Source organism: Tursiops truncatus, chromosome 10 (assembly GCF_011762595.2).
Source record: "Tursiops truncatus isolate mTurTru1 chromosome 10, mTurTru1.mat.Y, whole genome shotgun sequence".
Lineage (NCBI taxonomy): Eukaryota > Metazoa > Chordata > Mammalia > Artiodactyla > Delphinidae > Tursiops > Tursiops truncatus.
In genome coordinates this window covers 66,242,205-66,255,044 of record NC_047043.1, presented here as the reverse complement: position 1 = coordinate 66,255,044, position 12,840 = coordinate 66,242,205, and the positions used below count along the sequence as shown (strand labels likewise).

At 52.5% G+C, this 12,840-nt stretch overlaps 1 protein-coding gene across 2 annotated transcripts; it reads left to right on the top strand.

Annotated features, from left to right (window-relative positions):
• Positions 1–106: 106 nt before the first annotated feature.
• Positions 107–7,617, top strand: RRP9 (ribosomal RNA processing 9, U3 small nucleolar RNA binding protein). Of its 2 annotated transcripts, none has more exons than XM_033865059.2 (15): positions 107–266; positions 537–619; positions 3,170–3,279; positions 3,673–3,740; positions 3,824–3,865; positions 4,132–4,258; positions 4,893–5,017; positions 5,100–5,192; positions 5,590–5,690; positions 5,775–5,909; positions 6,002–6,064; positions 6,288–6,433; positions 6,516–6,595; positions 7,262–7,335; positions 7,448–7,617. In XM_033865059.2, exons 1-15 carry the CDS (start codon positions 180–182, stop codon positions 7,539–7,541), a joined length of 1,428 nt encoding a protein of 475 aa, XP_033720950.1. In that variant the 5' UTR covers positions 107–179; the 3' UTR covers positions 7,542–7,617. The 2 variants fall into 2 exon arrangements, with proteins under 2 accessions (XP_033720950.1, XP_073667271.1); XM_073811170.1 differs by having other exon boundaries at positions 3,149–3,279.
• The last annotated feature ends 5,223 nt before the right edge of the window (positions 7,618–12,840 follow it).

Genomic DNA, 12,840 nt, shown 5'->3' with positions numbered 1-12,840 from the left:
ATTTATCCTATGGGCGCTTGGGGGCGAGACAGAACCTACCCAAGGGCCCAATGGAGCTGTGGGAGGCGGGGCCCACCAGGCGGTGGGAGCCTATCTTGGCTTGGAGTCTTGTGGGACGGCCCGGGTTCAGCCGCCACGTGAGTTCGCCAGGAGCTGCCGCAACACACACGGTGGGCAGCATGTCGGCGACTGGGGCGGTTCGAAAGAGGGGAAAGCCGGCCTCGGGGGCCGGGGCTGGTGCGGGGGCCGGCAAGTTGCGGCGAAAGGTGAGCACGGCGCTTTGGCGGGCCGGGGTCCATCCTATGTTACTGGGCCATTATCCCCATCCGGGGGTCCCGGCACCGGACCCCTCGACCCCGGGACCCCAGCTGGAGTCAGCTTCGTCCCGTTCTCCGCGCGCCAAATACTGAAAAATCCTTTCACTTGAGCCGGGGGCTACCGCCTTTCCCAGTGACTCTCGAGGGACCCTAAGGGGCCCTTGGTCGAGCCGGGGTGGTCGGGACCCCTGACCAAAGAAAGTATTATATAATTCCTAGGGCGACTCTTCTGGGGACAAGGGCAAGTCCAAGGGTGGCGGCAAGATGAATGAGGAGATCTCCAGCGACTCGGAGACTGAGAGGTGAGCTCTTTTTTCCCACCTAGTAGAAAAGAACACTGGGGCCCATTTGTGTATGGAAGGAGTACTCAATGACGGGGGCTAGAGCTGGGCCTAGAACCCAGGACTCTGACCCTTGATTCTCAGATCTTGATTCTTTCCTCCACTTTTTGACCCTGAGAACTGTCATTTCCTTCACTGCAGGGGCGGTCTCTGTGTGGGGAGGACCCCCAGTCCTAATGGGAGACCAGTGAGACCTTCCTTCATGACAGGGAGCTGAACTCCAGGCAAGGGGAGAGGGATGCAAGAAATGCTTGCTAGTTCTTCATTCTGTTCTCCCACAATTTCACAGTTATTGAGAGTGCCAGGCACTAGTTTCACTGTTGAGAGAACAGAGATGAGCAGGCAGGTGAAGACGGAATGTGTTGTGGTGGGATGTGTATCTTAGAGCTGCGTGTTGTCGGAACAGAGAAGGGGAGTTTAAATGGGGCCTGGAGAGATGAGGAGGGGTTCCTCATGGAGAGATAGGGAAGGCACTCAGGGACCAGAGAAAAGTCTGGGGGCTAAGTGGGCTAGATGGGAGATGAAGAGGATGGGAGGTAGGCAGTGGGTGCATCTGGACTGTGGAGGGCTTTGCGTACCTCCTCCATTGTGCAGGTGATGGGGGTGGAGTATGTTGCAGAGTTCAGAGGGGGCTGGCAAGGTATCAGGCCTGACCCTGTGGCATGGAAGCTGTCATATCAGAGAATCCCGGTGCCTTCCTTAAGAGTTGGCTTTAGAAATTCTAATTCTAAAAGTTGAGTACATGTTGGCCTTAACCTGCTCACAGATTTAATATATACTTTTTGTAGTCTTAAGGTTACTGTGGGTGTGTGCCAGGCCCTGTGCTAAGCACTTTTAAATATTTTTAAAATGTATTGTGAAATGTATCAGCTACAGAAGAGTTAACGAAATGTAATTGTACCATAAAGAGTAATGATGAAATGATGAACCTCTGTGCACCCACCAGAACTAGACCATTCGTAGAAACTTAGAAGCCCCAACTGCCATTCCTGACTTAAGTTAATCATTTCTTTGGTTTCCTTCCTTCCTTTTTCTTCTTTTTTTTCCTTTTCCCTTTTCTGATTCAGGTATAACTTACATACAGTAATATTTACCTTTCTTAGTGTACTGTTCTGTGAGTTGTGGCAGTCGCATATAGTCGTGTAACTACCACCACTGTAAAGATATAGAAGGGTTTTACCACCCACCAAAATCCCCCATGGCTCCTTTGCAGTCAATTCCCACCCCACTCCAACCAGTAACTGCTGTCCCTAGAATTTTGCCTTTTCCAGAATGTTATTTGAGTGGAATTACAATGGTTGTATACTTGCTTTGATTTTCTTTAGAGTTCTGTCTTCTGTGTGTGAACCCGAAACAATAGATTGATTCCTTGGGTAAACTGAGTAGAAGTTAAGACCCTGGTGTATGAGGGAAGGGCAGCACCAACCCTGTTGGCTGAAGACTTGCTGCGCACTGGGTACTAACCGGTCTCAGGAGCATGGTCAGGCCTTGGCTTCCTTGAGAATTTCCAAGGTCGTTTCTGGGGAAGCTGTGGGCAAGGTCATGGATGAGTCTAGGAAACAATTGGGCTACCTGACAGCGACTAGGTATCTACAGGCACTTGATCAGAGGGAACGGGCTGCCCTGGGTTTTCTGCTTCTGAGTTCCCGTGACTTACCTCCAGCTCCCAGGAGCAAGTCAAAGTAGGACTTATCTTGAGTGAGGGGCATGGAGGGGAAAGCAGGGACTTCACTAGCACAAGGTCAAGCCAGGCCCAGTTAAGCTTCACCTGGAATCCCGTCCTCAGGGTAGAGGATGGTGCCTTGGCAGTGAGGATGGGGCGTTGATAGTCCCAACACGTCTGCCTCTTGGTTCCTTGCATCAGATCTGGGCTGGCTGCTCCCCTGTGTCTGGGGGGTCGTTGTTGTTCTGAGATCTACCGTTTCTGCTTTACATGTTGGATCTTCTGTTTCCTGTCTCCCGTGCCTTCCCCATTCTTAGCTTACTCTCTTGTTCAGGGAGCACATCCTCCATCCTTAAAAGAAGGAGAAAGGACCACTTTTGTGGCACCTTGTACATCTGATATGTTTTCATTTATCATTAATGGTTTAACTGGCATGCCATTCCAGTGGTTAGCGTTTTATTCCGAATTTTGTACGTGCAGCTCCTTTGTTTTCTCCTCTCAGTGTTGCTGTTGAGGCTTCTGGAGTCATTTTGATTCCTGACCCTTTGTATACGGTCTGATTTTTCTTGGAAGCCTGTAGAACCTTCTCTTTCCCTCCAGAGTTGAGAGATTTCCCAGTGATCTCTTTGGGTTTGGGGTCTGTTTTCACCCTTACGTTGGGCCCTGGGTGGGCCCTTTCAGTTTGGTAAGTCACATCTTTCAGTTTTCTGTGTGTGAGACCATTGGCCATGAGGGCTGGCAGGGATGGGGGTGTCAAGTGGCTGGGGAAGCAGCGAGGAGCACGGTCCTAGTGGCCAGAGGAGTGGGCCGAGCCCTCCTGCTCACAGCCTAGTTCCTCCTGCTCACAGCCTAGTTCCCAGGAGGAATGAGGAGGAGGAGGCGGAGGAGCTGGAGGAGACCGCACAGGAGAAGAAGCTGCGCTTGGCCAAGCTCTACCTTGAGCAGCTCAAGCAGCAAGGTGAGCCTGTGGACTGGGCAGGTGAGGGGCGGGGCCTATGCCTGAGTCTGCCTGCTGTGGCCCCAGCCACCTGGTGGGTGACTGATGCAGGTAGCCGGTGGGCTGCTGGGGCTGCTGCTGCTGGCGGCCCTGTGGGAGGGTGGCTAGGAGCTCTAATGGATCTTCTGGGGTGGGCCAGGCCTTCAGGGGGCTTCAGACTGATCTGATAAGTAAAGGCAGGGGGTGGGCAGGAGACCATCCAGCCCTCCCTCCCCTTTGGCTGAGGTGGCCTGAACTTCCATGGGACACAGCCCAAATGTTCAGGGCCCAGGACTGAGGTGGTGGGTGGGGATGGGAAGGGAAAAGTGGGGTGTTGTTGGCCTGGGTTTACTTGGCTTGGTCTGTCCTACACAGAGGAGGAGAAGGCCGAGGCCCGCGAATTTGAGGAGGACCAGGTGGCAGGGAGGCTGAAGGAGGACGTGGTGAGTGTGGAGGGAGGGTGGTGGGAGGGAAGGGATGGGGCTGGTCCTGCTCCTGGGATCTCAGCCCTCTCCTCTCCATGCAGCTCGAGCAGAGAGGCAGGCTGCAGAAGTCGGTGGCAAAGGAGGTGAGCAGACAGGGCACTTTGGTGTCAGATTGGAGGGAATCACCTGGGTTGGTGGGCAGATGGCCCAACTGGGGACTCAGGCTGTGGGGTGTTTGCTCTGGAACATAGTGGGCACTTGGGCAGACAGGGTCAGGTAATGGTCTGGTCTTGGCAGCCCTGGGTCCGGTTTTCCTTCTGGGCAGTGTGGTGGGAAAGGATGGCATGTGTGTGTGTGGAGGGGGGCCTTCCTGCCCCTAGTTGCAGTGACCCGGTCCCTGCCTGCCTAGATCCAGGCCCCAGACCCTGCTGACATTCGAATCTTACGGGGCCACCAGCTGTCCATCACATGTTTGGTTATCACCCCTGACGACCTGGCCATCTTTTCTGCCGCCAAAGACTGCACCATTATTAAGTGTGAGTGAGTGCCTGCGTGGGGGTGCAGCTGTGAGGGATCATCTGGGCCAGCTGGTCTGGGGAGGAAGAAATAATCAGGGAAAACTGAGACCCGACGGGGGAAGCTTCCGGAGACAGGTTTGCTTCGAAAGAGGTGTTCTCTGGATGACAGTGGAAGCTTCTGCCCAGGAGTGGGACTTGTGAGCTCCCTGTCAATGTCATTGGAGATGATGGAGTGGAGGCAGGATGATGATTTAATGGGAGTTGATGCTTCAGTTGGGCAGTTGGACTAGAGGACAGCTGAGGCTCTGTGCAGTCCTGGGATTGAGTTCCTGGTCCTCCTGGGTTCCTGGCCTTTGACCACTGAGGGCTGTCCTCATCCACCCATAGTAGTAACAGGAAGAGCTCGTACCATCAGTCCCAAGCACTTTCCTGTCCCTTTTCTTCTGGGCTTCATGGCTGCTCTTTGGGATTATTGTCACCACTTAACAGATGAGGAAACTGAGGTGACTTGTCCAGGGGCTCACAGTGGCTAAACCAGATCTTCTGACCTGAGGCCAGGAGTTTTTCCATGGTGCCACGCTGCCCTTGAGGGGGGTTGCCAGACAGTCCTGCCTTGTGTCCCAGTAGCATCTCTCTTCCCCCTTGGTGTCAGGGAGTGTGGAAAGTGGACGGAAGCTTCATGTGATCCCTCGAGCCAAGAAGGGTGCCGAGGGGCAGCCCTCCGGCCATAGTAGCCACGTCCTCTGCATGGCCATCTCCTCCGATGGCAAGTACCTGGTAAGGCAGGATTGGCCCCGGGAGTAGGTGAGAGGTGTGGGCACATGGTGGGTGCCCATGGCCATTGCCCTTGTCTCCATAGGCCTCGGGTGACCGCAGCAAGCTCATTCTCATTTGGGAGGCCCAGAGCTGCCAGCACCTGTACACCTTCACGGGACACCGGGACGCCGTGTCGGTGAGAAGCTGGGCCTCCTTTAGTGGACGTTTCTCGAGCACCCGAGTGGGCCAGGCATGGTACTGGGATCCAGGGAATGGTGTGAAAGAGGCAGTGGGTCCCCATCCTCAGGGAACCTGCACTTTGGTGAACAGGACAGAAACAGGGTGAAGTAATAGGGAAGAGCTGGGGGAGACTGAGTCGAGCTTGCCTAGGGAGAGGGAGGCCTGAGAAGTCTGTACTTGCTTGAGGGCAGGCAAGTGTGCCCCTGGCTCCACGTAGAGCCCCACAGCGCTCTTGATGGGGGCTGGCTTCCTGTGCCACGTGACCTGCTTTTCAGGACGTCCTCCCTGGGCCTGACCTCTGTCTCTCCTGCTGTAGTCCAGATTCCTTTTGCCCTCTTTCCATGCACCCTTAGGGGCTGGCATTCCGCAGAGGCACCCACCAGCTCTACAGCACGTCCCACGACCGCTCTGTGAAGGTGTGGAATGTGGCGGAGAACTCCTACGTGGAGACGCTGTGAGTATGCGCAGACAGAGGGCACGCGGATGTGTGCGTGCAGGTTCACGGGTGACCCCATCCTCCCTCTGTCCCCCTCTCCAGCTTCGGGCACCAGGATGCTGTGGCTGCACTGGATGCTCTGAGCAGGGAGTGCTGCGTGACCGCCGGGGGCCGGGACGGGACCGTGCGTGTGTGGAAGATCCCCGAGGAGTCCCAGCTTGTCTTCTACGGCCACCAGTAAGGCGGCCTGCTGCACCGGGCATTGAGGGGGCCACCCGCATAGGCTGGGGGTGAGGTTGGGCCACGCCCCTCATGGTGCCTTTCTCCAGGGGCTCCATTGACAGCATCCAGCTCATCAACGAGGAGCACATGGTGTCGGGTGCAGACGATGGGTAAGTGCTGCCTTCTACCACTGCCACTGCCCCTGGACTTGCCGCGTAGAATCCTCCTGCTCGGGAGCTGTAGTAGCCCCTTTCCATAGATGAGGACATTGAGGCAAAGAGCGCAGGGGACCTGGTCTGCTTCCTGTGGCTGGTGTGCACTTGGTCCCTTCCTGCCGTGTGGCCCTTCTGCCCTGCCCCTGGTCCCCTCACTGACGGTGCTCCCTGTCCACAGTTCTGTAGCCTTGTGGGGCCTCTCTAAGAAGCGGCCACTTGCCCTGCAGCGTGAGGCCCATGGGCTGCGGGGGGAGCTGGGCTTGGAGCAGCCCTTCTGGGTGTCATCGGTGGCAGCCCTGCTCAACACGGACCTCGTGGCCACAGGTGGGTGCCCTGTGTGGCAGAAAGGAGGGGATCTCAGGGTGGGCTGGTGAGGGGGGTGCTCACTGTCTTCCCTGTCCCCCAGGCTCTCACAGCAACTCTGTGCGGCTCTGGCAATGCGGGGAGGGCTTCCGGCAGCTTGACCTTCTCTGCGACATCCCCCTGGTGAGTGAGGCTTGAATACCCAGCCTGTCTTTACCACACTCCCAAGGCCCGTTACAGTGTTTTCCTGCCAGAAGGGCGGTTCCTCAGAGCAGGGCCAGCTATGATTTCTCTTTCTAGCCCCAGCTCCTAGCACAGGGCCTGCAGGAACCCTCCCTTCTTCCTCTCCCTTCCCCGCCTCCACTCCCCTCCTGTCCTAGGCCCTGTCCTGGTTACTGGGGTACAAGGCAGGGAAGTGTGGGCAAAGGCATGGAGGGCCTGGCCCTGTGATGGGATCTGCATGACTGGTGCCAGACTGAATGCCAGGCTAGGGTGTGTGGACTTGGTGCAACCTAGGGCAGAGTGGCAGGATCTGTCAGTGACTTCTAGTGACAGTTCAGGGCTTGGGTCAATGGTGATGGTCATGGAGTCTCCAGAGCCAGGACCAGGAGCCAGGCCCTACTTGGTGTACACCATCTCCTTCATCCCCACAAACTCTCTGCGAGGCCTGTGCTCTACTTTCCCCATCTCACAGAGGTGGATGCTGAGGCCCTGAGGGGTAGAGGGCTGGCCCAGGTGGCAGGACGCAGAGCAGGGGTTTAACCCAGGCTGGGCCTTTGACTGTGATGCTGGGGCTGTGGTGAGGGATCTGTTCTCACATCTTACTGCCTTGTCCCTCCCTCTTCTCAGGTGGGCTTTATCAATAGCCTCAAGTTCTCCAGTGCTGGGGACTTCCTGGTGGCCGGGGTAGGGCAGGAGCACAGGTATGAGGCACTTCTCGAGGGGTGCGGGTGGGGCAAATGGCATAGGGTGGGTGGCTGGGTGGGAATGGGGTGGGGCTGGGCCCGCCCTCAGCTGCTCCTCTCGCCCCTGCAGGCTTGGCCGGTGGTGGCGGATCAAAGAGGCCCGGAACTCCGTCTGCATCATCCCTCTCCACAGGGCCCCCAGGCCCCCTACTGCTGGCTCCTGACTCTCTCATCCCCTTTATTTAAGTTCTTCCCAGGCCATCCCCTGCCTTCTTTGTATTAAAAGCCTCCTCTTCTGGGCCTTGTCTCCTCTAGCTTCTTGACTGGGGAGGGCAGGGGGATGGCAGGGGATGGCTTAGTAAAGGCCTGGGGGCTTTATCCTTTCCAGCGAATTTGGGGATGGAGCCCTCAGCTGGCTTCTGGCTCCTAGACCCTGAGTATCCTCTACGACTTTGTTAGGCCAGCTTTCCACCCAGTGCTCCGGGCTGGTTGGGGTCAGAAGCTGCTGATCCCTCAGCTAAGAAGCTGTGGCTGTTCAGTGTGTGTAAGGGCTGGCTGTGGGGTCTGAGGACTGAAAGAAAGACAGTTAGACCTACAAGTCAGGCTGATCTGCACCACCCAGGCCAGGTTAGGAAGCTTTAGGAGCTAGACTGCCCTTGGGGTGAGGGTCCGGGTGGAGGTGGGACCCTGCATTGCTCACTGCTTGGGGACAGTGTCAGAAGTGGGAATAGCTCTGCCCTTGGTCTAAATGACAGCCAGGCTGCATGATTCCTCACAACAGTGACCCTGCCAGGTTAATGTGTTCTCCTGATTCCACCAACTGGATAATTCAGCTTCTGCCATGGAGTGAAGTAAAGAGGAGGTGGAGAGGCTGATTGGAGAGGCAGCAGTGCAGGGAAGTGTCCTCTTCAATGGAAAATGAGCAAGGTGTGTTAAGGATCGGCTCTGAACTTTCCCTTAATGCCTTGGGCCCAACAGCTGAGCCTACGGTTCTCAAGCGGCAGCGTGGTCCCCTTGGGGGAGGAAGCTACAGGGCTTCCCTCCTGCTCCCCTGCTCATGAGGCCTCCCCCTTGGACAGACCTGCTCCTACCTTCATTCTCCTGGGGCCAGAAGGGTCAGGTTCAGATTGAACCCCTGAAAACCCTGTTGTGGATCAGAGGATGTTACTAGAATTCACTCCTTATGTCCCGCCTTAAATAGAGCTCAACAACAGCATACACATACCTCTTGAATAATATTGCAAGTAATGCCCCTTACTACACAAACCCCTTTTCCATTAGCACATTCCCAGGGAGAAAGGAAAGTTTGAAAATAAATGCTTTTGGAATTGAAACTGAAAATAATCCCTCTTACAGCTTCTAGTCTCAGCCTTGGTCAGCTGAGACTTCTGCTGTAGTTGGGCTCTTCCTTCCTCCCAAGCAATGGGAAGTCATGAGAGGGTTGAAAGCAGAAAAGTAATAGGATCTGGTTCACAATAAAAAGAAAAAGCAAGTCACTGCTCTGTAGAGAATTAATTAGTAAATGTTTGGGGGAAGAAGGGCATCCACTTAGGAAGCTATAGTAAATAGCAGGTGAGAGGTGATGGTGGTGTGAGAGGGCCAGCAGAAGTGGGGAGGCAGAGCTATGGTTGGGTTGTGTTTGGAGGTGACGCCAACAGATCTTGCTGATCTGTTAATTGTGGGATGAGATGAATGTGGCACCACAGACAGTGTGACATTTACCAAGATGAGAAAGACCAGGTGGAGAAAGCAGGATGAGAAGGATCAGCAGTTTAGTTTGCAGTGTCTAGTAGATGTAGGGAAGTTGAGTAGGCAATGAGCTCACTGCTATATGTTTTATAACATATGAAGCCATGTGATTCTGAGGTGCAGAATTACACCTCCCACCTCACACTCCAGTGGTCTCAAGTGCTCTCCTGTCTTCTCCCCTGATGGACTCAAGGCCACAATTAGATGGGTGAGGGGCAGCCACTGTAGCAGCTCTTAGCTCTGTTCGTAGCTCTGAACCATGCAAAAGACACTAGGTGGGGCCCTCCCCATCTCTGCCTGTTCCTGTCCTCTGAAGACCCCCCTGGTCATCATGAGGCCTTGGTACCCTCTCAGAGTCACAGCCCCAGGGGTCACTGAGGTGCATTTCTTACTCCTTTCAAAACACTGAGGTGAGCAGCATGACTGAGGGGTGGGGAGGAACTGAGAGAACAGCTGGTAGGGTTCAAAACATCAAAGGGATGCGGGTCCTACTAACCACTTTGTGGACCCCATCAGGAAGCCCACCACAAGCCACTTAGGATACCTCACCTCCAGATCCCGCAACTGGCATACAGGCACCCCCAATCTACCCAGAAAACTACTGGAATAAGAAAATTTAGCAAGCAGGCAAGATACCTATGGTATTGTGTGCAAGTATCTGTGAATATACTAAAAAACACTGAACTGTGCACTTTAAGGGGGTGAATTGTATGACATGTGAATTATATTCCAACAAAGCTGTTTATAAATAAAAATCAAAAGCACCCCCTGAGGGTTTCCCTGGTGGCGCAGTGGTTGAGAGTCCGCCCTGCTGATGCAGGGGACACGGTGTTCGTGCCCCGGTCCGGGAAGATGCCACATGCCGTGGAGCGGCTGGGGCCCATGTCCCATGGCCGCTAAGCCTGCACGTCCAGAGCCTGTGCTCCGCAACGGGAGAGACCACAACAGTGAGAGGCCCGCGTACCAAAAAAAAAAAAAAAAGTACGCCCCGAAACTGAAAGATTCAAGGGCAAATACACAAAAATCAACTGTATGAGCAGTTGGGGAATTCTTGATATAGAAGTGCAAAGTTGAAGGATTTTACATTATCTGATTTCAAGACTTACTGTCTGAAAAACTATAAAGTTACAGTAATCAGGACAGGTGGTGTTAGAGTAAGAACACAGACAAACAGATCAATGATACAGAATAGAGAAGCCAGAAATAGACTCACATGTACACAGTCTATGATTTTTTAATGTACAAGATAATTCATGCAGAAAGGAAATACATTTTTCACAGTGGAAAAAAAATCTTGACCCTATCTAACATCATAGCCAAAAAAAAAAAAAAAATTAATTCAAGATGGATCACAGACCTAAACAAAAAACTAAAGCTAAAACCTATATAAAAGCTTGTAGAAGAAAACCCATGAGAATTATTTTGTGACCCTGGAGTCGACAAAGATTTCCTAGGACAGAGAAAGTGCTAAGTATAAAATATTGATAGACTGGACTTCAATCAAATTAAAACCATCTTGTTCATCAAAAGACAGCATTTTAAAAAGTCACAGGCTAGGGAAAAGAATATTTACAATACATGTATCTGACAAAGGGTCTCATATCGAGTATAAGAACTTACTAGAACTTCGTAATAAAGACAAACAATCCAATAAAAGTGGACAAAAGGCTTAAACCAATACTTCATAAAAGAAGATAATGAATGTCACTAAAACACATGCTCCTCATAATTGGATCCATGAGCATTTGAGGATCTGAAGGGAGAAATTAAAGTCCTCTGCGCTCTAAGGGCACAGGGAAAGATCCAACATATGGAGCCTGGGTAAACGAGGGGGCTGGGTCCCAAGATGGAGGCAGACTCAGACAGGAAAGAGGCAGAGACTGGGGTGTGGTGGTGAATGTGGTGACCCTAGGGGCAGGGAGGGTGCTGGGCTTTGAATGCCACCATGGACCTGCTCAGACTCAATCCAGTGGGCAGGGAGGGCTGCCCCAGGGGCTGAGGAGCAGAAGGTGGTGACACCATCCAAGCAAAGGTTTTGAGGATGTGCTGGGCAAGTGGCGGTGGTTGAGCATGATGGGGTGGAGCCTCCTTCTCCAACCACGTTCTTCTCCACCATTCTTCTCACCCTTCTACCAGAGTTTCACCCCAGTGAGGCTCTCAGTAGACCCCCCTCAGGGAAGAGTGGGAAGGAGAGAAGAAAGGAGGGTGTCAGTGAGGGTGTCAATGGGATCAGTCCTCTGAATATGCTCCCAGCCCCAGAGCCTGCTGGGGAAGGAAAGCACTGCTCGTCCTGGGGGCCTCACAGATTTACCTGGTATTGTATGAATGGGTCAGCAATTCAACTCTTCTAAGGTAATCATTGGTAGCAGTTTTGTTTGGTTCTCTATACCTTTTCCTACCTCTTTTACCTGCCGTTTATAGCATACGTGTATAATATATATCTTGACAGTTTTTTACCATCCCATCCAATGATATCATAATGATGTTCAGCTTTTTCACTTACAAATACATCTTGGGTATACTTCTCATCAGTACACATGGATCAAATTCATTATTTGTCAACAGTTATGTTGTATTTTATAGTTTGAATGGACTATAAACCATTAAATCACACGCCCAATTTTACCAACTGGGATATCACCAAGGACCACCTTTTATACACCTTTACATCAATGGGCCACTATTTCTGGTGTCTTGCTTTTGTAGCTAGGGCTTTGGCCCTTTCCAGCAGAAAAGAATGGACAGCACTTCTGTCTTTTCTTTGGAGGGGGCTAACTGTCGGGAGCCAGCCTGGTGCTGTGAGTCATAACTGCCCTTATGACATCATAGGTCTCCCTCCCCCACTTTCCTCCATGCCATGACTAGAGGAACACAGACCTGAGGGGATTTGAACCATCTACACCCATCCAGTGGGAACCAATGGTGAGTAAGAGAGAGACTGACACACTAGGCTTTTTTAGGGATGTCCCCATAAATCTCTCGGGATGAGGGGATCTCCCTGACATCTGAATACTCTGGGAAGCCCTGTTACGCTGGCGATGTGTGGGTATTAAGGAATGAGGGAGGGAGTAGCAGCCTCCCTCTTGCCTTTCCCTAATTGCTGATTGCAGGAGAAGGACCAGTCCCAAAACAAATTAATGAACACACCCAAAAATGAGCCTAGCAGAATGAGCTGATCTTGAAATCTTTACCGCCAGCCCATTAGCGAACTTAGAGAAGGCAGAGGCAGGAGGAGCCTGGACTTGCTATGTTCTGGTCTGTCTTTGTGTCCTAATGCTTGTGGCTAGTGTCTTTTGTATGTTCCAAGAGCTCAGAACAGGAATAAACTCATTCTTGTCTGTCCTCTTTCCCATGTTTTCCTAGGCTAAACAAGAGAATTATAGCTGCAACAATAGGGAGTAGATGATTGCTAATAAGTAGATCAGAGCAGTATGATGCCCCCACCAGATGACACGGGGCTGGGGGTGGGAATGTGGCAGTTGTGGTTTGTGGAAGGAATGGCCAACATATGCGATAGCTGGCTTAATCAATGGTGTGGTGTGTGTGTTTGGTTGTGTGTGTGTGTGTGTGTGTGTGTGTGTGTATGTGTGTTGGAGCGTGTGCATCATGTATGTTTGCTTGCTAATTAAGATTTACAACTTGAAAGTCAAGAGAAGTGAAGATGGGGAAGAGATAAGAGGTAGCATTTTTATGGGATGTGGGAACTTTTTAATACTTATGTTATCACAGAGGAAGAGAGCAGGTTGTGGATTGGAGCTGCAGTCAAGGATGAAA